The sequence below is a fragment of the Pimephales promelas genome, chromosome 11, assembly GCF_988280905.1.
Source record: "Pimephales promelas chromosome 11, fPimPro1.hap1.1, whole genome shotgun sequence".
NCBI lineage: Eukaryota > Metazoa > Chordata > Actinopteri > Cypriniformes > Leuciscidae > Pimephales > Pimephales promelas.
The window spans coordinates 30,763,130-30,790,127 of NC_142779.1; the positions used below are offsets into that span (position 1 = coordinate 30,763,130).

The window sequence follows — 26,998 nt, forward strand, 5'->3', positions numbered from 1 at the left end:
AGGGTCTTATCAAGTGAAACGATTGGTCATTTAAAAAAAAAAAAAAAGTTTAAGTTTTATAAGCTCAAATGCTCGCCTTGCTCTGTTCTATGATGCGCGTTCGTGACTCTCCTGTTCAAACTCGTTTATCAAAATGAATGAATCGTTTTTCATGTCATTTGGTTCATTCAACAAACGAAATGAACGAGTTGACTCGGGAAACAATTTGTTGATTTTGATAAACGAGTTCAAACTGGAGAGTCACAAACGTGCATCACAGAACAGAGCAAGGCGAGCATTTGTTTAGTTTTTTTAAATGAGCGATCGTTTCGCTTAATAAGACCCTTATTCATCGTCTGGAATCATTTAAAGCCCTTTGAACAGTTTGCAGTTTGCACTGAAACTGTCTTTTGGACCTTGAACCGTTTGTTTCCCAATAAAGTCCATTATATGGAGAAAAATCCTGGAATGTTTTCATCAAAAACCTTCATTTCTTTTCGACTGAAGAAAGAATGACATGGACATCTTGGATGACGTGGGGGTGAGTAAATTATCAGCAAAAGTTTTTTTTTAAAGTGAACTACTCCTTTAAAATGAATGGATTTTGCCTGCAACGTTGACCCCTGACCTTAGGCAGCAAAATCAAATTTGGCATAAACATTGCTAACTTTCAGTAGTAGTGTACAGAAATGATTTTCATGATTCTGGTTCAGATACACAATATCCGATTATTTTGAGTTTGATTTTTGAAATAATTTTTTTTACAAAAATCTGCTCTTTTTGATTCAGGCAGTGAGTGCCTCTTTAGACCAATTCAAACCAATAACACAGTTCGAGACCAAATTTATCAGTCTTTTTTTGCATTAAATGGCTCCCGGTTCAGCATCACTACTTGTATCTAATCACTCCCCAACGCTGATATGTATATATCTGAATGAACATATAACTGTATATCTGTGTTCAATCTCTTTTAACACATGAAATCATTCTTCCTCCAGGCATCAAGATGTCCTACATTGTTTTGTTTTTAAGGATATGTTTGTGGTGATTGTTATTAATTTGTGCTCTTCCGGCACTTCCTGTGTCCATCTAACCAATAAACCCCATCATTCTCTTCTCTGCCATTTTTACTTCTCCATCCCCCTTTCCGTGCGCCCCTCCCTCTCTGCAGGACTTCTGGCAGGTATGGGGCGAGTGCCAAGCTGCATGGGACTGCGTGTGTGTGTGTGTGTGATTAAGCCTCTGTAGCGGGTCTACTGAAAATTTCACTAGACCTCCTAATCCATCTCTCTCTCTCTCTCTCCCTCTCCTTCTTCTCCTTGAGTTGTCAGAGAGAAAATCCACATAAGTTCCCATATGTGGAGCTCTGGCCAAACAATGCATTAAAAGCCTCTCCATTTCATTAAAAGTCACTGGATGGGTAATAAACCCCGGACAGAAGAGCAGAAGAGCTTTAGCTCAGCAGAAAAGAGAGATTTCAGTATGTTAGTATGATACAGCAAATCAGGAGTGAAGTTATTGACAGTGCATTTTCCAGGAGAGTTGAGAGGCTAATGTTTGTGCTACTGGAGCGAATATCACACTGGATCAGGGGCCTATACCATGAAGCCGGTTTAGGTGGCTAGCCAGGTTTGTTTCAGTTTAGTTTGCGCCAACCCTGGTTTTTTAGGCATCATGAAAGTGGTTTGGTTTTTAACAGTGTTATCGCCATAGTAACTTGCGCTCCATGGCTAACCTGGTCCGGGAGCAGGTTATGTTCCACACGGTCAAGTCAAGTCACATTTATTTATATAGCGATTATTTATATATTTATTATTATTTATATATATTTAAATATTAAATAACCCCAACTAAGCAAGCCAAAAGCAAGGTGACAGTGGCAAGGAACTAAAACTCCATCACTGTAAAAAATATTTTCAAGATTTGTTATCACAACATATTTTCTTTTGTCAAATCAACTTTATTATAATTTATTTAGTTGAGATAACTTATTATTTAGTAGGGGTGGCACGGTTCACAAAACCCACGGTTCGGTTTGTATCACGGTTTTAGGGTCACGGTTTTCGGTTCTGTACGGTTCTTGTTATTTTTTCTTTTAATCTTTAACACTCCAGAAATGTACTTCAGCATGTGATATATAGCTTAATTATCCACACTTTAGGATACAGTATTAAAAAAATATATATTATATTCATGCAATCATGCACAAACTGAATTTGACTCTTTGACTTTAAGCACATTTTGGGACTATCTCAGAGGAAAGCTAGGTGAGATTTAGATACAGCAAGAGAGAAGAAATTGACATGCTTTTTGTTTATTTGGCAAAAAAAGGAGAATGTGTATCACTATCTCTACAAGAACTTGTGCATTTTTATCACATAAATCTTATTTACACAAAGAAATTAACTTGCATGTATCAACTGCCAACTTTTGTAGCTCTTACCAAAATTCTATCTTTTAAAAGAAAAAGAGAGGAACTCTTAAAACACTGTCTTTTAAATGTCAATATACATGAAACCTCATTGCCTATAGATAATTAAGCTATAGCAATAGCAAAGGCCATAAACATAAAGTGAAATTTAAGTTCAACCTCAACACAAAAACAGTATCAACAATGCTTCTATTCCCAAAATGTGAGGGTACTTTTTTCCACTTAAAATTAAAGTGCAGGGTTTGGAAACGTATGACTGAAGCTCTTATCTATACATAAAGTGCCACTGTAGTTAAATTAAAATATCATAACATGAAATCAAAAATGTTCCCACACACCGGACTTATACCATAGACTTATACGACGCTGGCGCATCCTCCAACTCCCTCAACTCTCCCACTTGCCATTTCTCCGCGTGCCGTGACCTGCAGCGCTCCATACTCCACTTTTACTGGCTTGTTTATTAACTTGAACCGGCGCTGCACAGAGCGATCGGTAATGACATCAAATACCGCGAAAGTGATGAATGCATACGGAGCCAACTCGCGCTAGATTGATGTTATTCACCGATCGCTCTGTGCAGCGCCGGTCCAAGTCGAACAAGTTTATGTCGCGCGAAAAGAAAACAAACGTCACATACGGGCACGAGGTTACATTGCGCATGCGTCGAACCGTGAGACGCACACGCGCTCCGAACCGAGACAAGCGAACCGAACGGTTCGGGTGTTTTTTCATGTACCGTGCCACCCCTATTATTTAGAGTTTCTGATGGTTAAATTAATCTACTTCATTGTATTAACTCACTTTTTCCAGTTCAATCAACTTAAAATTTTAAGGCAACCCAGGTTACTTAACAATATTTTTTACAGTGTAGTAATCACAACATATTTTATTTTGTCAAATCAACTTTATAATAATTTATTTAGTTGAGATAACGTATTATTTTGAGTTTCTGATGGTTAAATTAATCTACTTCATTGTATTAACTCACTTTTTCCAGTTCAATCAACTTAAAATTTTAGGGCAACCCAGGTTACTTACTTTTTTAAGTTAAACCAACAATATTTTTTTTATTTAGTTCAGATAACATATAATTTTGAGTTTCTGATGGTTAAATTAATCTCCTTCATTGTATTAACTCACTTTTTCCAGTTCAATGAACTTAAAATTTTAAGGCAACCAGGTCACTTACTTTTTTAAGTTAAACCATCAATATTTTTTTACAGTGCACATGTCTGACGCAATAAAGTCACTCGCCTGTTTCTACTCCGAATTAAAGGTCATAGCAAATGATTTTTAAAGACAAAATCATCTGGCTTTTAGTAATGCTTATTTAGAATAATAGATTTGTATGATTTAGTAATTATTTATGTAATTATTATACCCTTAAACGATCTCACATGTACAATTTCAGTTCAGCAATTATTATTACGCAGGTTTTAAATGAATAAGTATATAAAGATAATATAAATATGCTTTAGAATCAATAAATGAAGCTATAAAATGACTACATGTGAGCTTAATTGTTCAATTTAATGCTCTCTACAGCTTTATCAACCGTATAACTTTTACTTCCACTAATATCGCAAGACCTTTTCTTTTAGTTGTCCTCTTTATAGACGGCAATTTTCTTGCTGTGTAAAGTTCTTAATATTTGAATACTTTTATTTAAATAAGTGAATTGCACTGCTTCTCTTGCGAGAAATTAATTTCAATGGGTTTTGAAAGAGTTTCACTCTTTCTCAGCATGTGATTGGCTGTTCGCTACTGATGTCACACCTAAACACCTTATCTCAGGATCAAAGCCTGAGTTAGAGAAAGCTGATGATCTGCATCATGGTACCAACAAAGCCTGGTTCGGTTTGGTTTGGTTTTGTCAACTCAACTAATCCTGCAACTAATCTTGAGTTTGTTCAACTACCATCAGGGTACAGGCCCCTGATATCTCATGGCCAGATGATGGTTGTAGCATTTGGGGGGTTTTCTGTTACACCGAGGCTGCTTTTATTTGATCAAACATACATAAACAGTAATATCATTATGATTTAAAATAACAGTTTTCGATTTCAATATTTATTTCAAATGTAATTTATTCCTGTGACGGCAAAACTGAATTTTCAGCATCATTACGTTAGTTTTCAGTGTCACATGATCCTTCAGAAATCATTCTAATATGCCGATTTGCTGCTCAAAACACATTTCTTAGTATATTTAGTATGTTGGAAACTCTGCTGCTTAATTTTTTTGTATGAATCATAATTGGGTGGAGTTTAAAAAAAATTGAAATATGATTTTGTTTGTGACAATGCAAAGTCTTTACAGTCACATTTTGATCACATTCACACATACTGTCACATTTTTTTAAAGTGTTAAAAACAGGTGTCCATGTGGTGATGTTTATGTCGATTTAATTTTTTTAATATTTTTTTTTTTATTGAGCAAAGATGCATTAAAGGGATAGTTCACTGAAATTAATTTTTGGTATGTTTTAGTTTACCTCAAGGGCATCCAAGATGTAGGTGTCTTTGTTTCCGCAGTATTTTCAATTTTGATATTTTTAGGTCAAACTGTTCGTGTCTGTCAGTCATATAATGGAGGTCTATGGTCACCACCTCAAAGAGCATGCACAGAGAAGTCCATTGAAGTACACATTGATGGCCTAAGACACGAAATGAGTGGTTTGTGTAAGAAAACGAACAGTATTTATATAGTTTTTAACTCTTGTAACCACAGCCACGTCCAAGTGATATGAGGGCGTGGGTGCTTTGTGGCTGTGGTTAGGTAAAAACGATAAAAATACTGTTCGTTTCCTCACAAAAAACACTTGTTTTGTGTCTTAGGCCATCAATGTGTACTTTCATTTACGAGTCATTAAATCATGTTTAATTTGGACTTCTCTGTGCATGCTCTTTGAGGTGGTGACCATAGACCTCCATTATATGATTGACAGACATGAACGGTTTGACCTAAAAATATCAAAATTGAAACTACTGTGGAAACAAAGACACCTACAGCTTTGATGCCATCAAGGTAAGCTGAAACATACCAAAAATTCATTTCAAAGTGAACTATCCCTTTAAACAGTTTTTGTTTTAAAGTTTTTCTTTAGTATACAGTAGCATGTTTTTGAAACCTAAAACTAGGCATACTTTTTGAACAGTGTATGTCTTTCCCATACTTGCAGCTGTTTGTTCTGTGGTGATTGTGGCACCAAACTGATTTAAAAAGGTATATATTGGTAGTGTCTTGGGTGTTCTGGGTGGTTACTAGGTGGTCGCAAAAAAAATAAAATAAAAAGTCCTCCCTCAATGTAAGTCTATTTTTATGCCAATATCATCAGCTAGATAAAAACCTTATAGAAGCATCCTTTAAAAAAAAGTATTAGCTCACCTCTCCCCATTAAACCACACAATTAAAGATATATTTAAAGTCTGTAGCACAAACACTAATGCACAAAGTTTTAAACCTTAGAAAATTATCCAAATCTCTAACCGTAAGCATGAGTACACTTGCTTTAGCAAACACTACTAATGACTGTTTCCCAACAATTCCCCAATCACTATCCTCCTCTGCCTTTGTTTGATCAAACTGGTAGTCCCAGTCCATTGGTTGAACCAGAAGCTGGCATGTCAAACAGTTTGAAACCACCACAATATTTACACCATTATTCAGGCTTACTTACAGGCTCTGCATATTAAGCTGATATTTTCACATTGACAAATGATATGCTTCACCTTTAAGACTTTGTTTTAGTGGAAAGTGGGCAGTGGTGACCTTTGCTCAATGTTTAGATCACACAAACACAGCATGTTCAGACCAATCCAGACAGGAAAACACAAGTATACCCACTGACACATCACTGGGCGTCACACCCCAGTTTGCACAGGACCTGCCCGGGACATCAAGGCAGTGCTAAAGGACTTTGAATTAATCTGAATTGATCTAGAAGATTCTGCCACTCCATTCTGCTGACACCCACACTCACACACACACACACACACACTCAAGGTTTAGCGTGTGCACATGTGCGGTAGAGTCTGTTATGGAATAGCATTGAGGGAGGCCAGCTGCTATCTCTCCCTGCTGAATTATTGAGCGTAGAGACTCTTCTTTGTGTGCTGCACAGAGAAAGCAAGAGTGTGTGTGTTCTGTGCATGCATGTGCAAATGCTCATGTGCATGAATAATGCAGCACTGGGGATCAGACCAGTCAGCCATAGACCTTAGTCAGGATAATGCCATTTTAATTTCCGACGGGAATAAAAATGAGGCTGTGAGGGTTTGGAAGTACAGTGTGTTCAATGGATCGTACTTTTATCTACCAGCATGGCAATTGTTCAGCTTGAAAAACATTTTTCAAGTTCATTAGACAAAAACTCCATTAAACAATTCGAGTTTTGAAAGTTATTCGATATTTATAGAGGGCAAGCCGTTGTACATTTTTCACAGCCTCGTTTTCATCGGTGTAAAATATGGCGCATATTGAAAAATATTCAATGTGCCGTCCACCCTGTCTCTGGTAGATCCAGATATCATGCAAGTGTGTATAAGTAAGGGATCATTCACACATAGTTGTGTTGCAATTGCTGTTAAGTATAGTGTTGTTGTGATTAAAAAAAAAAAAAATCAGCTATCAAAAACAACACCTGTAAATTTCACAATTTAAACCCAAATGGATACCACAGCAAAATATAATAAACTCTCCTTGATTATAATCTTTAAATATTAACAAATTAAATGAAACTTGTATAGAACCTTTAAATATTTAGACAAATATTGCTTGAAATATTTAAACTATTAATCAAACAGCTAATAATAAAATTGACAAAGTCAATTGAAAGCAATAGAGTAAATGTTTTTCAGATTATTATTAAAGTTTATTAAAGGGATACTCCACTTTTTTTAGAAATAGGCTCATTTTACCACTCCCTCGTTAAACATTTGGGTTTTACCGTTTTCGAATCCATTCAGCTGATTTTCTGATATTTAGAAGAATATCAGTAACCAGACAGTTTCTGGTCTCATTGACTTCCATAGTAGGAAAAAAATATATACTATGGAAGTCAATGAGACCAGAAACTGTCTGGTTACTAAAATTCTTCTAAATATCAGAAAATCGGCTGAATACATTCGAAAACGGTAAAACTCAACTGTTTAACTCTGGGAGAGTTGTAAAATGGGCCTATTTCCAAAAAAAAAGTGGAGTATCCCTTTAAGGTAAACAGTCCAAACTATTTTCAAGCATTAGAAGAAATAAATCAAGACAACAAAAATACAATATTCTTTATGTACAATATAATTGATAATAATAATAATACTATCGACGTAAATCTTCGTAACTAAATTTGACTAGATTATATTATTAAAAAATTATAATTAATATTAAGAGACAATTATATTATAAGTTACATTTATATATAATATTCAAATTAGGTTACACTGTATTTTAAAGGTGCTATATGTAGCTTTTCTTTTATATACAGTCTATGGGACGGCACTGCAGCGAACGACATGAGTCTGATAACACCAAAACACTCCTCCAGCACAACACACACTCCAACACAAACTTCACAGAAATATAAAAAAACAATAAAAATATATCTGCCGAAGCTCATCAGGCCAAACGTGAATCGGACGAAAACACGGATCAACATCAGAGCGTTTGAATTATGGAGAGACCTCCGCTATTTTTATTGTCATAAATTACAAGTTTTCAGATATGCTGAAATAAATAATGGTAAACTGTAATCAAATAGCAAGGTAAACTAAAACATACATGAGACATGAAATGAATACAAAAAACTGTTCCGGGGATAAGAAAAAGTGGCTTTTATTTTATGCACTAGATCTACTGTCTAACATCACTCATCCCACTACTACCATATTGTTTATAATACACATTTCCAGACACGTTCAGTACAGTAATGTTACTTCCTACGATCTTACTGTTACACTGAAATTGTTCAGTCTAGTTCACTAATCGTTTTCGTTATCTATTATACATTCACCTATGTTGACATTGCTGATTGTGAAAGATACACGAATATTTAGTGAAATACCTTATGCTAGATAACAGCACAAATGTAACGTTATCATGGTACGATTAGTTCAAAGTCAAGCTGATAAAAGAAGCCTATTATTGTAACGTTGCAGTGGGAGTTTACATGAGTTTGCAGAATGTCGTGTGATGCTTTCTCCGGTGTGTAGAAAGACTCAGTGTGGCCGTTTACCATGATCGCTCTTGTGTTCGAGCACACGCAAGAGCACGAGCACTCTTGTAAAAATTGGTTGCAATCTGAAACATCACAGATAGAGCCCGCTAAAAAATACATATAGCACCTTTAAAAAGTACATTTAACATAACATACTGTGTATATATATATATATATATATATATATATATATATATATTATAAACTATAATAATTATAGCAAAACTTCTTGTTATTACAAATATATTTTGCAAAAGGGGGGGGTGACAGAAACAGGGATCTAAAACATAGAGCATTCCTACCCTATCTCACGACCAATTCGTACGAATTCTTACGAGTGATTCAAAAGTGGCTAATTCATACGACCTCACTCGTACGAATTTGTACGATTTGTCTAAACCAACGTGACTGTTATGTTTAGGGGCGGGGTCAGGGGTAGGTCATTCGTACGAATTTATACGAATTGGCTAATTCGTAAAATATGTACGATTTAGCAAAATCGTACTAATTCGTACGAGTGAGGTCGTACGAATTGTTACGAATTAGCCACCTCGTAAAATTCGTACGAATTGCCGTGAGATCGGGTTGAGCATTCACAGACGCATGTAGGCTATAATGATCTGTTTTTTTTAGTTTATTAACTAGCCTACAAGTCTTGCCAATTTTTTTGGAGATTACTTGTTGTTGTTGATGTAGTTGGAGGCACACACCAGTGTTTTGGCAGCCGACTTAACTTTGCATACTCAGGTTTTGAATTGACTTGATACTGCGTAGACTGACTAGTATTTATTTACTGTACATATTGACTTGAAACTAAAGTACTGTATACAGTTTATGTCTTGAGTCTGGAATAATGGGCTTAAAGGATCGATATTCTAATTTATTTGTATAGTTTCAGTTCAGTGGTTAATTGAATTGGAAGTAAATTATTGCTGCTGTTGAATCACAGCCTATAGTTATATAGTACCTGTTCTTTTTCTTTGCACAGTCAAGAAGAAACAATAATTTATGATTACTGAACAAGGATTTTTTTTAAATCATTTGATAAAGAAGATTTCAAGGGAGAAGGTTAATTCTTGTAATTGATAGACAGTAAAATGAGAAATGTCTTTAGATGTGAGGATTGGACTCGATCGGTATACGCCCTCTAGAGGAAGACATCTTTTATTTTTGTCTCACAGGAAAGAGTTATCGTGTGTGTTGCAATATGATCTCACATATCAGTTATCTCAAGATCTCACAAGACTTGTCAGGAAGTATATGGGTTGTTTTTCATTTCAAAATCACAGAAAATATATCTATAAATATTCTGCATAAAAAGTTTTTAGGACCATTAAGATTTGTTTGGATTGTGAAATTTTCAAAAAAGAATTTCTTATTATTTCTAACATATTTATTCATTGTGTTGTCGTGGTTGTTGCACTGCCTTTTTACTGATTTTAGAAAAAAAAAAATATATATATTATGCACTAATGTATAAATTAGGTCATCTCAATAATCCTTAAAATAGTAAAAAAAAAATAGTTAAAATAGTTATTTTACTTTTGATTCTGGTATGAAGTGTTACTAGTATCTGATCTCTGGCAACTCAAAAAGACGAATGTTCTCTCTCTCTCTCTCTCTCTCTCTCTCTCTCTCTCTCACTCTGTGTGAGAAGCGGAGACCTTGCCTGTGCTTTAGATCTCTGTGCATGCCCTGCGCTGAATGCCTGCAATTGACTGGCTGCAGGACAGGCTGCTAGTGGGACGGGGTGCAGCTGGCATTATGTAGTACCCCCTGCCTGCACTCGGTGACATCACACTTTACTCTGGATCCAGGAACACATGCTCCCTTCGTCAATGGGCCTATACCTGCATGAACACCACGCACACAGCATGAGTTGACTAACTTTGGGTCAGAGGTCATGTTATTTTGGACAATCCCTAAAACACTTGTGGGTATGGTGAACATGACGGATGGGGCGGGAGGGGGTGGAGTCTGCTATGTGAAGCTGATGGGGCCTATCACCATGGAAACCAGTCTGATGTCCTGTGGTTGACCCTATTTTGACCTTCAGGTTCAGTGGGGGCCTTCCATGAACAATATTGAAGAAGTCTAAAAATGTACACTTTTTATAAACAATAACAATAAATAATGTGATCATTTAGTCGCCCACCTCAGACGTTTTATTTTTTCTCTGGAACACAAAAAGGAGAATTTTTGAAGAATGTTCATGCTGCTCCTTTCCATAAAATGATGGTGTAAAATAGCACCAACTCCTAAAAGTATGATGCATTTGTGTGAGGAACAGACCAAAAGTTAGGCTTACCATAGGAACTTTCAACCTACTTTCAAACTTTTAAATCCTGTGCAGTTGCAAGACTTGCAAGAATCAGTCAAACCTGCAGTGATGCGTCTTGATGTGGCGAGTGCAAGTGGGATTTTTTTTAAAAATACTTACTTCCGGGTCACTTTTTGGAGCTCGACAGCATCCTGATTCCCTTCACTTTTCTGTTCCATGGAAAAAAGATACTTTAGACAGACTATAATTTATTAATTTACTTATTTTTTTGTTTTTACCACAGTGGTTTTTACATCCCTATTCTGGAATGATGGATTGAAATGATCAGCCGCCTAAACAGTGTTCTTTTATTTCATTGGACATAGTATATACCTTTTTTTTGGGCATGTGCAATTTGTGAATGAATGAGTGTAGTGGGTCTAGAGTACGGTGACCTTTTTCTAAAGTTTCTCTGGCGTTTTGTGTGGTACTTTGGATCTTAACTAACATGCTATATTCAATTTTTTGTTGTTATATTTAGGGAGTATTTTTAATTCAACACACTCTTAAAAATAAAGATTCTTTGTCGGCATCTATGGTTCCATGGAGAACATTTCAAATCCATGGAACCATTCCATTTCACAGTTGTGGAAAATTAGTCCTCAGATTTTTGAAATGTTCTACACAAAGAAACAATGTTTGCTTTAAGAACTTTTGAAAGGTTCTTTTAGGAAACCAAAATGGTACTTCTGTGACTTTGCTGTGAAAATCCATTTATTTTTAAGAGTAAATGGAGTGTTGTTGAATGGCTTTGTTTTAGTGGATGTTCCTGCTGGCTGCTGTCATGTTATTGTTGGGCTGCAGGACAGGCCATAACTTTTGGGAAGTGGGATTTATATCAGTAAAAATGATGTCATTCTTATTTTGAATCGGTTTTATTGTTGATTGAAATGAACATTGTGCGGTTTGTGTTTAAACTGCAACAGTTCAAATTGAATCATCTCATGAACATGATGCCCGATTAGCAATGCTTAAATCAAACTCACTCAGAATTCAGGCATTTCTTTCCCTTTTTTTAAAAATGATTTCCCAGTATCTATTTCTAATGGCGTCTCAAGAGAAGACACAGTTTACTGTGTTATTCCTTTTACATGTACCACAGAAAGTTTATGCACACTTGTATTTATCTACATTGCACTCCAACGGTCCTGATAATACTTGTAGCAAAATCGAAGAACGAGAATCTGGCGACATTTCAGACAAAATCAGGCCAAAACGAAGTTCATTTGGAGTTCGTTTCAGGAGTTGTCTTAAAGGATTAGTTCATCATTTACTCACTCTCAAGTTGATTCAAACCTGTTTGAATTTCTTTCTTCTGCTGAGCACAAAGGAAGATATGCTGTGGAATGTCGGTAACCCGACAGTTGATGTACTTTATTGACTTCAATAGTATTTTTAAGTCAATGTGGTCCATAAACTGTCTGGTTATTGACATTCCACAACATGGGCCCTATTTTAACGATCTGAAATGTGAGTTTCACGCGCGAAGCGCAAACAACTTTGTGGGCGGGTCTTGGGCGCTGTTGCTATTTTACCGGCGGGATAAATGACTCTTGCGCCCGACGCAAGTTTAAAAGGGGTCGGTCTGAAATAGCTTCATTATTTATTGGTGTGGTTTGGGTGTAACGTGAAATAAACCAATCAGAGCGTCATCCAACATACCCTTTAAGAGCAGGTGCGCATGTTGCATGGCGGATTAGTATTATTATGGCGGATTTACCAGGAGCGTTCACAGCCGAGGAGACCGACGTTCTTGTCAGGACAGTGAAAGACAGAGAAGTGACGTTGTATGGGGTTGGGAGAAACACACCCAAATCTGCATTGGTTAAACTACATTTTTTACATCTTCATGGACACAGCAATGATTTCCCTCATGTGTTAATATTTTTCCTTGTTAAAATGTTAAATCAAAAAATGTTAAAATGTTTTTCAAAAATAAAAACTGCTGCATCTGTGTTGATGAGAGAATCAAAGTGTATGCGCGCTGTGACCCGCTACATTATGGCCAAGCATGCGCGCTTAAAATTGCATTATGAACAACGCGCAACGCGCCACTGACTTTAGACTAGTTTTTTTGTGGTCAGTGGCGGAATTGTTTTTTGGAAGTGTAAAATAGCACTAGGGAATCTTTGCGCCGAAACACGCCTCCTTTTTGCGCCGATCCGCCCAGGGAGCGCAAGTTCATTTCCTAGTTTACCGACGTGCGTCTGTGGAAGGAAAAGCCCGCTTTTCACGCGTGCAAAATAGGAATGAGACATGCGTCTGCTTGCTTTAAAACTACACTGTGTGATTTTAGCGGTGAAAATGTATATGACCATCCAGTAAAAAGTTCCGATTTCGTTTGAACTCCTACGGTGGCCAATGTAGTCCAAGATTAATATGACTTCCAGTTCGACCTCGTCCATGAGTGTTAACTCATACGTAAACGCGAAAAGCGAAGCTTGAATTGACGGATATGTCCCTCTTTGGCTAATGTACTTTCAAGATGGAGGGGCAACATGGCGACCGACATTAGAACCCCTTACCCGTATGTATTTTCAATGGCATATTATACACTCACGAGAATACTTTATTACTTGAACGAAGTAAATATACATTAATGAGCACATGTATTTTTGAAAGAACCAAGTGTTTTTAGCTAAGAATAAACTAAAAGAGTTACACAGTGTAGCTTTAAGGCAAAACGTACTGTATAAATAAATGTGACTTGACTGGGGTGCAGAATTGCAGAGCTCATGCAAGCATATCACTGTTGCTATGATCAGATGCTTTCTAAACTGCTGTTTTTGTTATTGAGAGGAAAGTAGCATGGAATATCTGGACCTAACACAAAATACTGTGGGAAGTTGTTGCCATAACTCGGTTCAGTCCCTGTGATTGGCAGTATAAAGCTTCCCTGTGTTGTAGGAAACTGGTACCTGTCAAGTGATTCCAAAATCCCACAGAGACTATTATTTCCAACACTACCATCATACAGCAAATTGCTATGCACATCTCTATTCAAATATCAGAGGGGGGGGTAAGAAAGGAATACATTTGAATACAAGAGCCACAAAATCAATAGAAATGGGCCATTCTTATGCTTCATTGACACTGTTTTTAAAAACTCAAACTGCGTTTTTGTTGGAAAAAAGGAGCTAACTTTATTTCTTTCTAGCCTACTTCATGGACAACTGATGATCCTCATGACTCCTATGTAGTGTACTCCAGTCAATTCCGTTGTGCGAGGAAAAGCAAGAAGTAGAAATGTTTCCTCTCTTCAACTAACATTTCAATCGTTCTAAAGCTCTGCAGTGAAACTTTCTTTTGGCAAGTGAGGAACCTCTGAGGAACTAAGAACCTTTTCCAAAAAGAAAGAAAGAAGCGGTTATATACTCACAGTAAAGTTCTTTTTCATTCTTCGCCGTCTTGAGAGAACCGTTTAGATGATCATGCAAATATGTGTAACATGATTTCCTCTCAATAACAAAATAAGAATGACAGTGAGAAAACAGCAGTTAAGAAAGCATCTGTGGCAAAAGTTTGAATGAACTCCAGTCATTTCACGTCACATTTATTTTTAAGATTGCTTAAAAGCAAGCAGCTTTACTGTATTAACCATGAATTAATTATTAGTTTCAGTGTCTCTATCAATTAGAATTACAAGTCTTTGAAGCAGCTCTCTAGCGTGTTCATGTTTTTACTCGTGGATGTCTGATCTTGATGGACTGAACTTAAGAAATGAACCAGAGAAGATTTACACATCAGAGAAGGCGAAGCCTCAGAGCCACTCCTACCTTTTACGTAATCGCCATGGACCAATAGTTCACCAGCCACATCGAATGTTTCTGGAAGGTTCACTTTAGTAAGGTGTTTTGAAGTCCTAAAACAAACACCGTTTTGTTCTGGTTTTGTTAAAAATAACGTCATAGAAGTTTGTTCTTCGATTCGGCTTGGCGTGAATCTGGGCCTTAACAGGACTGTGCTCTTGGACTCTGTCCTTTCCATATAAACGGTGGCACTGGAAATTAATCTGGCTGTCTTTTCAAGAAAAGAGCCTCAAGTGAAATGAGTATAACCTTTTAAAGGGGACCTCTTTTTACAAGATGTAATATAAGTCTCAGGCTTCCCTAGAATGTGTCTATGAGGTTTGAGGTAAAAATACCCCAAGGATAATTTATTTCAAAAACATGCGGTTTTAGTGCATGTATCTTTAAATGCAAATGAGGGCGGAGCCTTTACATCTCGTGCCTTGGATGCTCTGCCAAAAACTAACTTTTTAAAGCCATATCAGTTTAAACTTCTGATATACTATATGGTTTTCTGAGCGCACACATCCGCACTAGAGCCAGACCGATATATCGGCAGACCAATATTATCGGCCGATATTAGGCATTTTCCAAACTATCGGTATCGGCAGTTATAATGGCCGATAAATGAATATTTCAAAAATAACATAAAAACAGACGAAACACGCTTGAACCATGTCATGAGTGTTGGAGTTGTAAAGTTTGTCCACCAGAGGGCACTCTACACCGTTCCTGTTGGCAACACTCGTTGAATTGTTCACGATACATACATTGCTTGAATAACAATTAAAAGATCATCCCCATCAGTTCTCTTAACTCAAATAAGCATGACAAAATTTGTGACTATCATGTCCAGTTTAAAAAAATAAATAAAATATCGGCCGGCCGATCGTATCGTATGTATGTATCGTATCGTATCGTATGTATCGTATCGGCCTTCAAAATCCTTCATCGGCCGGGCTCTAATCCGCACAGCTGGATGTTAGTTGGAGCTTCCTGTGAGTATTAAACGAATGACGCTTTTCCACTGTTGGTATGGCTCAGTACGGTGCGGCACGGTTCGCTTCGCTTCACTTTTCCACTGCGTGGTACGACTCGGCTCGAAACAGCACGGCTCGGTTCGCTTTGGCTCAGTTGCTTTTCCACTGCAGTTAGTACCTCTTTAAAGTGGGTGGGATTATAGACTGATCGATAACAGCGGTGGCTTTTACTGGCTATTTAAATCTAGCGGGTTTGGTTTCTCTTGTCGATGTCTATTGGTCGCAAATACAATGACGCTGGTACTGACGATTCTGTCTGAAATGCATTGTTTCACGTCACATTTAGTATCGGTACGGTACCCTTAGAACCTCAACAGACCAGGTACCATTTAAAGCGAGCTGAAGCAAGCCGTACCGTACCATGCAGTGGAAAAGCGCCATAAGTTCTCTTTCACGCCTTATTGCACTTAAACTATCAAATACACACAAGGTCATGTCACAAAAAAACACACAAAAATTCACATAAACACAGTCTGTTGTGTCTGTGAATGTAACAACAGGGAAAGAAATCATGTGTTTATATTATATCTGTGTATTAAAGTGACAGCAGAGTACTACACAGTACCTACAGCTGTAAATGCTGTTGATATGAACCAGACAAAAGAAAAACACACACTGCAGACACATTTTTTTCTTCAAAAGGGAATTTTGTCTCCTTTAAATGAAAGTTAATATGGGAGGGTCAATAACCTCAGACATATTGAGTAGAAAATGTAACATTTATTTGTCATGATGCCTCTTATTATGGCATGTCTGGTTACCCTGACGCTATTACCCTGAACAATTCCCAATTGAAAGTAATCCAGAGGGTCTTGAAAGAGAACCACAATTTATGAGGACAAGTGATGTCCTGCAAGCATGCATTTTTAAGTTACTAGAGTACTATTTTCCTAACACTTTAAAGACTGTTTAGCATATTGCAATATGTTTAGCACATTTTTCACTTCATTATTGGTGCAAATGTAATTCGTAATAGTACATTTATGTTGTGGATATGTCTGATTAATATCATATAAGATGTGTTTGAGGAAGCTAATTAGTAAAGTGGTTCAAACTGCTGTTCAGCTCTTTCAGCTCAAGTGTGTCAGTGCCCAACGCACTGCTGTTGGATCATCTGAATCAACTCTTTCTGGATTTTCTTTCCTCTAAAATATTATTAGTTCATTATTAATTTAATATATAACTTCCCTATACATTAATATACAATGTAAATGAATTTATAACTTCATTTGTTTACATCAACAGTATTTAAAGGGGAATTGTTTTTCTCCTTTCCTTTAGTGTGTAATATAACGATGTATACATTCAAACGAAGCCAAACGGAGTGAATCTCTCTAACAGAAAACGCCTGCTTTAAATGCCTTGTCTGTAGTGCTGCCATTATTTTCAGTGATTTACTGTGAGTTTATCACTTTGTCAAAACCACATTTACGTTGACATTTAAAATGCTATTCCTCAGCGTTGTAACCACAACCTTTTGTTGCAAAGGTGGTTTGGGTCGATCAGCTTGTTCTTCTTGACTGTCATTATTGAACTCGGGCTCGAACTGAAACAGCAAAACTGACGCCACAATTAATGTAGTTACAGTAGTATTTACAGCACCTCAGGAGTAACGATTGGAATAAAATATCAGATAAGCTGTTCTTTTACCTGACAGACTTCAATTCTTTAGACAAATGGCAATGTTGACATTTACTCTCGCTTACATTTTAAGAGAGAGAACATTGTGAAAAGATTACTTTGTTAGCAGCTCTTTAACACGAACTTGTCCTTAACAGCGCCGCCGTGTGCATCGGTCCATGTTCTGCATGTCAAATATCAGTCCTGATCAATAAACGTAATTTCTTGGGGTTTTATCAGTATTTTTTTATTGATCCTTATTAATTTCATTTCAAATTCAGTTTCTGAATGTTATTTATATAAAAACACTTATATTATTCAAGATCAAGCATCATATTAAATGGAAGATTATTTTTACTGTTATACGCCTTACCCAGACAGCAAACTGACATTGAATCAACGTGGAAACGACGTCTCTCATGACATTGAAACAACGTTGATTTGCTCATCGAATTAACGTTGAACCAACGTCAGACGCGGCATTCTTCAAAGCTAAATGAAATCGAAAATTGGTTTGCTTTCATAACGTTGAAACAACGCGTTGATTTCAAGTTGATTTTCCGTTAGTTTTGAAAAAATGACGCATCTGACGTTGGTTCAACGTTAATTCGATGAGCAAAACAATGTCAGATCAACGTTGTTTCGATGTCATATTTCCACGTTGATTCAATGTCAGTTTGCTATCTGGGTATTCACGGCAGCGCCATCTTTGATTTTTAGTGAGAATGAAAGCGAGGCTGTGAGGGATAGACATGCATCTCTTCAATGGGCTGTACTGTTATTTAATGTGTTTTCGGATTGTTCTGCTCATAAAACACTGGAAAAAATATCTTTCCAAGAAATTTCAGTGGACAAAAAACTCACGATCTGTAAGCTGTGGAAAATTGTAAGTAATCTAGCCGCTTTATTCAGCTTTTTACAGCGGATGCCATTGTAAACACGGAAAGTCTATCCCTCACAGCCTCACTTTCATACTTGTCATGGCGCTGCTCTGAATAGGGTTTATTAATGTGAGGCAAAAGAAGTTAAAATGAAGGATAAACTGTAATTCACTGCATTTCAACACAACTTCTGTTCACGCATTTGAAGGCTGCTATTAGTTCCTCTAGGCTAAACGTCATATGCGAATACGCATTACTTTACAGAGACTTCAAAACCTGAAATGGTGTGTCAAAAATGTGTACTGTCATGTTGCGTTCACACCGGACACGAATAGCACGTCAGGTGCGAGTGAATTCAATGTTAAGTCAATGCTAAGACGTGTTATGCACGTAAAAAATTCCTGCGGTGTAAATGAGGCGTAGAGCGCGACGCGAATTGAGCGTCTGGCGCGTTAAACGCGAATGATTTAGTTAGTGCCACTTGTGCATTCACGTGTTTGACGCAAATTCCCGCCTGCCGACCGAGTTGAAAAATCTGAACTTTGCCGTCAATTCGCGCCGCGTTAACCAATCAGGAGCCTAGCTGCTTGCTCACGTTGTGAAGCATCTGGATGCTTCAATATATTGTTTTGTAATATGACTAAATGCCTGGTGTGGTGGTTCTAACCCAGACAGCAAACTGACATTGAATCAACGTGGAAACGACGTCTCTCATGACATTGAAACAACGTTAATTTTGCTCATCGAATTAACGTTGAACCAACGTCAGACGCGGCATTCTTCAAAGCTAAATGAAAATCGAAAATTGGTTTGCATTCATAACGTTGAAACAACGCGTTGATTTCAAGTTGATTTTCCGTTAGTTTTGAAAGAATGACGCGTCTGACGTTGGTTCAACGTTAATTCGATGAGCAAAACTATGTCAGATCAACATTGTTTCAATGTCATATTTCCACGTTGATTCAATGTCAGTTTGCTATCTGGGAATGCACAACAAAGCAAATGTTTTATCACTTAAAACTTTATTTCAATATACGAGACATGTTCATTTTGTATCGAATGTTATTTATTCCATATCTAGATTATATGAGATATAATATTATAATATAAAGACAACCAACATACATGTGCATAAGTTCGTGTCTGGACGTGAGAGAGAAAAAAATCACTTGACAGGTTATAACTTTTTGAGGCTGGCTCTTTTTATCATCAAAACAAAAATAAATGACAGATGAGGGCGAGGGTGATCCTTGCTCCGATGCGGGACAACAGGTCAACAAACTGGGCTCGCGGGACAGGCGGAACGCGTAAATTTCGCCTCAAACTTTCGTTTTTACACACGTCAATTTCACTCTCAACGCACGAATGTATTCAAAGTGTTCAAGCGTATAACTAGACGCGGTAGGTGCAAAATTGACGCGCTATTCGCGTCCGGTGTGAATGCACAGTTAGGGGGGTACTCCGTGACCAGGGTTGGGAACCACTGTTCTAGTAAAATTATGAACCTGTAAATGAGCATAGGCACTTTCATTATCTTAAAGCAACCCCTATTTATTATCACTAATAAATATTTAAAAAAATGTTAATCGACAAGATCTTTTCTATAATTTCATTGAGATTAACAGCAAATGCTCATTGTCTTAGAAGAAGTGGCCTTTGGAAAGCTCACATACTTTGCATCTCGAAACCAGAATCAAGTTTTATTTAGGTAGTTAAACCTGGAGAAAACAAATTTCAATAAATCAGTGTAGTATACATTATGGCAATATCTCCTTTGTTTAAAAGATCTAGGGAAAAAATAGAGCAAAAAATCCCCTAGGCCAACAAATGTTTTTGTGTTAGCTATATTTGTCATATCAACTTGTATAAGATTGTATTCTAATCTAGTTATTCGTTTAGTTTGAATTTAGTGCCTCTGCAGTGACCTTCAGCTGTCAGATATCTGTATTTACTGCCTCAGGGGTTAGAGCTGCTAAAACAATCTCATAAAAATGAGCTTTAGGTGTAAGTTATTGCCCCGTAATAAAATAAAAAAGTTAGTTTAAGAATTTGACAAAACCTTTCATGCCCAGTTTGATATGGGCACCAATGAGAGGTATTTGAGCTCTGAATATGTCTCCTGTTTCTCTGGCTGGAGATGACTGCTTAAAAGCTTTTCACAGCTCTGTTTCTTTCTCGTTTTTTCACCACCCACATCCTTTCATCCATTCAGACGACTTTTGAAATATCAAAAGAGAAAAAGAAATATCCTGGGTCGACATTTCATTCAGTAACATTTGGCAGTTTTTTATTTTATTTTACTTATGCATCTGCTTACATTTGCTATCGCTTGTTTCTGCTTTTTTTGGATCTAGGGATTCTGTACTCTTTCAAAAGATGTATAATAGCGCTCTCTCCCATATAACAGTGGAAACAGAGAAAGATGGAAAATTCTGTCAATGTCATGGGTAAAAGATAAATATATAAAACAAAAACGTTAACATGTTGGCAATATGTCTACATTGAGATTGTGGATTACAGAGACTGTAGAAAGGCTGTTATAGTTTTGCACTGAAATGCCAGTGTGTTTGACACCCGCACTGCTAATGTTGGGTAAGACTGCTTGAGTGTCTCTGAAGGTGACAACAGGGACACAGTGTGCCCAGAGCTTATTAGCCCACACAAACACATTTGGTTTTGTCAGCGTCAACCGCCACACCTGCTATAGCTGCTTGAGCGTATTCCCACTCTGACTAGTTTCAGAACCGGTACAAAAATAACCTGTTTACCTTGTCCCCAATGCACACGCTTGACCCTCCATGTGGTCAAATTCAATGGTATGAAAACAATATGGTTCCTATATGCAGTTGCTTGGGTGTTCTAGGTGGTTGCAATGACAGGGTGTTTATTAAATCACATGCTATATCCACTTAAAGGGATACTCCACCCAAAAATGAAAATTCTGTCAGTATTTACTCACCCTCATGTTGTTCCAACCCCGTAAGACCTTCGTTCATCTTCGAGAGCTGGATCACTCCTCCATACTGGTCCATAGGCTTCTTGAGGGATTGAAACTTGCTGGCCTCGAAAAGTCATTAAAGACATCGTTAAAATAGTCCAAGTGACTACAGTGGCTCAATTTTAACTTTATCAAACGACGAGAACACTTTTTGTGTGCAAAAAAACAACAAAAATAACGACTTAATTTTAACTATTCATTTATTTCTCCCTCTGCCTCGAATCAGGTTACTAGTTTAATAGCGTAAGCTTCTGTTATTGTGCGTCACACGCACCACACACATGACCAGCGTCGGCCAATAGTGAGCCTACGTGTGACGTAGCTCTACGCCATCACACTACGTTTACTGACTAGAGGCTCATAGAGAAGGAAGTGAATAGTTGAAATAAAGTCGTTATTTTTGTTTGTTTTTGCGCACAAAACGTATTCTTGTCGCTTGATAAAGTTAAGATTGAGCCACTGAAGTCACGTGGACTATTTTAACTAGGGCTGGGTAATAAATATCGATTTCTAGATATTAATCGATTCTCATTTTTACGAACCGATATCGATTCTTAAATCTCAAGAATCGATAGTCATCCTGTTTCATTTGAATGAATGGAAGATTGTATCGCGGCTGCGCACATCCAAAAAATCGCAATAATCTTTGTTACTATTGATATGAAACAAAGTCTCAGCTTTCAAATTACGTCCATTTTCCTTAGAAATTCAAAAACATAAATGACGTTTTGGCGCTGTGGCGTGAGATCGCTCTGGCGGCATAATAATACCAGTCACAGCGCCAAATAAACATGAATGAGCATCCGAAAGTGTGTTAAAAGATAGGGTACAACTTATCGAAATCCGTATCATGTCACATTGATTTGCTCAATCAGCGTTTCAACTGTGGAAAAATGTCAGTTAAATACCTTGTAATCAATGTCATGTATCGTCATATTTACCTCAGAAAACCCACATCAACTCGTTAGTCAGCTAGAAAAAATAACTCTAGAGGAGCATTTTGCTAAATATATACACCATAGATATGCATTATAATTAGGGCTGGGCGATATATCGAGTAGGCCTATGTACGATGTATCGTTATATTTTTTGAAACGATATGGAATGAGGCAATACCGTTTATATCGATACAGTAGTTTGATATGAGCACATCTGAAAAATAGCGGAGGTTGCAGTGTGAGCTGCTGCAGTGAAAGTAGCTAGGCTACATAGTACAATTTGTCCTAAACATGACACAAGCTTATATTAATTGCGTCAAAATCACTTTGATATAGTTAACAAGTTTAAGGCAGCTTGCCGCCCTGTCAAATGCTCTGACAGACACTGTTGCTGACTGACAGATATACTTGCGCTGTTTAATGCGTTTGAGATGTGCTTTCCTCAGTGCTCAACTTACATTTCACAGGTATATTCTCCATCTGTAAATGTTAGAAAGTAAAGCAAATATGTCCATTTCACAACAAATATGTCCATGTCAGAAGAGGACGAGCTTCTGCAAGTGAATCTCCGCTAAAATTCATGCTTCCTTGAACGAGCGCCGGCGCGCGCATGCGCGTGAATAGTACTACGTAGTACGCAATAATTCTGACTAAAATAAACATATTGCTAAAATATTTGTTGTTGGAGAAAATAAATGTGCCATATGTGGAATTTTAAACCTACAAGTATATATTTTTAATGAAAGTGAAAGTGATTATAATGGGGTAATCAAATGCAGGCTAATATAATTAGTTTGTGCTTTTGTTTTTATTTTCATTTTGAGTTTAGCTTTTAGTCAATATAAAAACAAAAGCTTTTTGCACATAATATATTGCATAGCCTATATTATATTTGTTTCCATATCCTTCAATATCAACATTGTTTGTAGGATATCATTGGGCCGAATGTGAATATATATATATATATATATATATATATATATATATATATATATATATTAAATATAAATATTTTCTTTATCTAAATAGAAAACATAGAAAGTACCGAGATATATATCGTATATCGCCATTTGACCAAAAAATATCGAGATATGATTTTTTGGCCATATCGCCCAGCCCTAATTATAATCTTAATGTTCTTCAATATTTAATGCATATTTGAATAAATCTGGCAAGTTTTTATGACAGCCACCATTTAAATGTTTACATTTCATATAATCTTCTTATCATAAAAATAAATAAAAGTGTAATTTAAGTGTTTGTATAGCTACAAAACAGTTAATTATTACCTTCATATTAGGCTGATGAAGCCTAGTAGGCTACAACTAGACTCCCATAGTTTACAGCATTAGTTAAGAGATTTGATTAAAAAAATTGCCATTTATTGTAACTGATATCCAAAATAATCAATATTGAATCGAATCGTAATGGAATCGAATTGCAAGCTTGTGAATCAAAATCGAATCGAATTGTGAATTTTGTCTCAAAACCCAGCCCTAATTTTAACTATGTATTTAATAACTTTTCGAGGCCAGCAAGTTTCAATTCCTCAATTGAAGAAACAAAAAATACTATGGAAGTCAATGGTGCCAAAGTTCCAATACAACTTACAATAAAACAATTACAACTTGAGGGTGAGATAAATGATGACAGAATTTTCTTTTTTGGGTTGAGTATATCCCTTTAAATAGTCCACTGTTTGCGGGAAAGACATTTGCAGTGGTATCCGAAACCAGAGTGGACATTATTGAGTGCAGTCATTACATCCCATAATAGACCTCAATAACGAGTATACGACTGATGTACTCTGAACGTGTAGCTGCTACAGAATATGTATGCACTGTGAGCATCACACTGAATAATTTCTCACTCGTTTTCATTAACTTGCAACCTAGAAGCATCCCGTAATAGGGAAGTGTGTAGCATGTGATTTCAACATGGCAGCCACCATGAGGATGGACCAACCTTATGTACTGTAGGATTATTAGGCCAATGGTATTACTGGAATATTCACTTGATGTGAGTGGAAATCATTTAAAATATTTTGATGATGATAAAGTGAGTAGTATTTGGTTAGTCATGTGATTTCAACAGTTGAGTTCAAATTGTTATATTATTTGGTGAGAAAGTGATACGAATGACAACTAGCACAGTGTCATTATACAAAAATGTTTGACAGATATTTGCTGAAGGTATTTCAAGCAAAAATTCGGCGAAGGGGTTCAAATAATAGCAGTAGCAATGCTAGCATTAGCGAACACCGCTAATAAGAGTTTCAGGGGGAAATCGAACTTTCTGTTTTTGATTACTGATGCTACTACGTGTATCATGTGTTATCAGCTTGTATCATGTTGCCACAGAGGAAGTATGTGTGGGACGCTGCATAAATGTGTGTTAGCATGAAGTGAAAATGGCTGGAATTGGGTGTATGTTATGGTGTGTTTGTACACACATGGTGTGTGGTGGGCCTGATTGTCTGCGCCAATGGTCAGGTTGTTTTAATCCATTCTCTCTTCCCCACAACACACTGATGGGAACCACCCCAGACAGAGGTAACAATAAATCGGCAAAAAGCTGAACTCTGGCATGCTATTTGTGTGTGTGTACAGTATTTGTGTTTCACACTTGAGGGTCCTAATGAGTACATTTTCTGTCTTTCTATGTCAAAAACAGGTAGCAAACTGTGTTCACACCACTGTGGAGTCACTTTCGCACATGCTCATAGAATGTGAACAGTTTACTGCAGAAATGACAAATACAGTGTGATCTCGCGATTTGTGAAGCCAAATCAGTGGTTTACTGTGCTGTTGTTCAATATACGCATATCAGAGCTGGTTACCTAGACAACATTGTTGAGCATCATCAATCACGCGCTGTTAGGTATGCACCTACTGCAGTTTAGATGGTCAACTCTCTTGATTTAAACATTTAAACACACATATGATTATGAAAATGTGCATAAGCCCTTGATTCAAATGGTCAAATGCTTCTCCAATGACCAAAATGTTGTTTACGTAGAAACCCCTCTCAAAGGATTAGTTCACTTTTAAAAAAAATTTGCTTTAAATTTACTCACCCCCATGTCATCCAAGATGTCCATGTCTTTCTTTCTTCAGTCGAAAAGAAATGAAGGTTTTTGATGAAAACATTCCAGGATTTTCTCCATATAATGGACTTCAATGGGAACCAAATGGTTCAAGGTCCAAAAGACAGTTTCAGTGCTGCTTCAAATGGCTTTAAACGACACCAGACAATGAATAATGGGTCTGATCTAGGACCCTTCGAGTCATGACTCGAAAAAGATGAACGAGTTCGAACAGGAGACTCACGAACGCGCATCACAGAACAGGGCAAGGCGACCATTTGAGCTCATAAAACTTTAACTTTTTATATTCATTTTTTAAATGACCGATCGTTTCGCTTGATAAGACCCTTATTCATCGTCTGCAATCGTTTAAAGCACTTTGAACAGTTTGCAGTTTGCACTGAAACTCTCATTTGGACCTTGAACCGTTTGGTTCCCATTGAAGTCCATTATATAGAGTAAATACTGGAATGTTTTCATCAAAAATCTTAATTTCTTTTCGACTGAAGAAAGAATGATATGGACATCTTGAATGACATGGGGGTGAGTAACTTATCAGCAAAAGTTTTTTTTTTTTAAAGTGAACTACTCCTTTAATTTGAGCATTTGCACATTCATATAATGCCCACAAATGCTATTTTGGTAGGAAATCTACTTTGGACAAACATTTGGCCTCAAATATGGTGCTCAAAAATGTTGTTTAAGCTAGACAATCCACTTGATTTAAACATTGAGAGAGATCTACGATGGGGACCCCCTTGATTTGATTGTTTGACCATGCCAAAAAAATGCTGTCTAGGTAGGCAGCTCACTTGGTTTTGAAACAGCCCATCTCATGTGCTGTTCTATAAGTGACACTTCTGAAATGTCTGCTTTAATGATCTTTTCATGTTGTTATCTCTTTTGCTTGTGTCTTGTATGACTGCATCACTTGCATGATTGTACTGTGCAGTGTTAGCATGCTAGTTCCCTTGTATCTGCTTCTCTGTGGAGCTCAGAACTCAGATGGTGCTCCACAGAAGCATTGCTGACTCTCTCCTCTGTTTCTCTCTGGGCACCTACAGAAGATCTCTCAGGACAGGGAGAGGTTTGCGGACGAGGACAGCATTTTCTACACACTGGGGGAGTGTGGACTCATCTCTTTCTCTGACTACATCTTCCTCACAACCGTCCTTTCCAGTAAGTCTCTGAGTTTCTGTCTGTATGGCCGTGTGTCCACCAAAGCGTTTTTCCACGTGCCTAGCATACTGTATATTTTCAATGGGAGCACCGCCTTTTTTAAACACCGTGAGCGTAACGAGGCGCTGAGCGTTTTTTTCACGCTGAAGCGCTCGGCGTTTTTTACTGGTCGCCGAGAGTTGAAAAATGTTCAACTTTGGATAAAACGCAGCGCTCATCACTGTCACTTTTTACCCAGCCGTCCAATCACAGTGGAGGAGGGGCGGGACTAAACCACACTGACCAACTGTCACAACATTCAAACTGTGCTGGTGGAAGGTGACGTCTCAACAGAAAAAAACGCTGCGCTGCCAAAACGCGCTCAAGCGCCCTTCAGCAGAGCGTCTAGCGTTTTCAGCTGGCTAAAAACGCTTTGGTGGACACACGGCCTATCTCTTTTGTATCACTTTTTGTGTGGCTAAGTCTGGTAAATTTTAAACCCGATTTTGGATCCGATTTGCACCCCCCAAACGATCGGGGGGCGTGGCC

The 26,998-nt window shown here is 37.3% G+C and overlaps 1 protein-coding gene across 1 annotated transcript in view; it reads left to right on the forward strand.

Moving 5' to 3' along the window:
• micu1 (mitochondrial calcium uptake 1) overlaps positions 1–26,998 on the forward strand; it is a 112,711-nt gene that overhangs the window by 63,539 nt on the left and 22,174 nt on the right. The window contains exon 6 of the mRNA XM_039673542.2: positions 26,356–26,470. Within this exon, the coding sequence (XP_039529476.1) occupies positions 26,356–26,470 (115 nt within the window). The remainder of the gene's footprint in view (positions 1–26,355; positions 26,471–26,998) is intronic.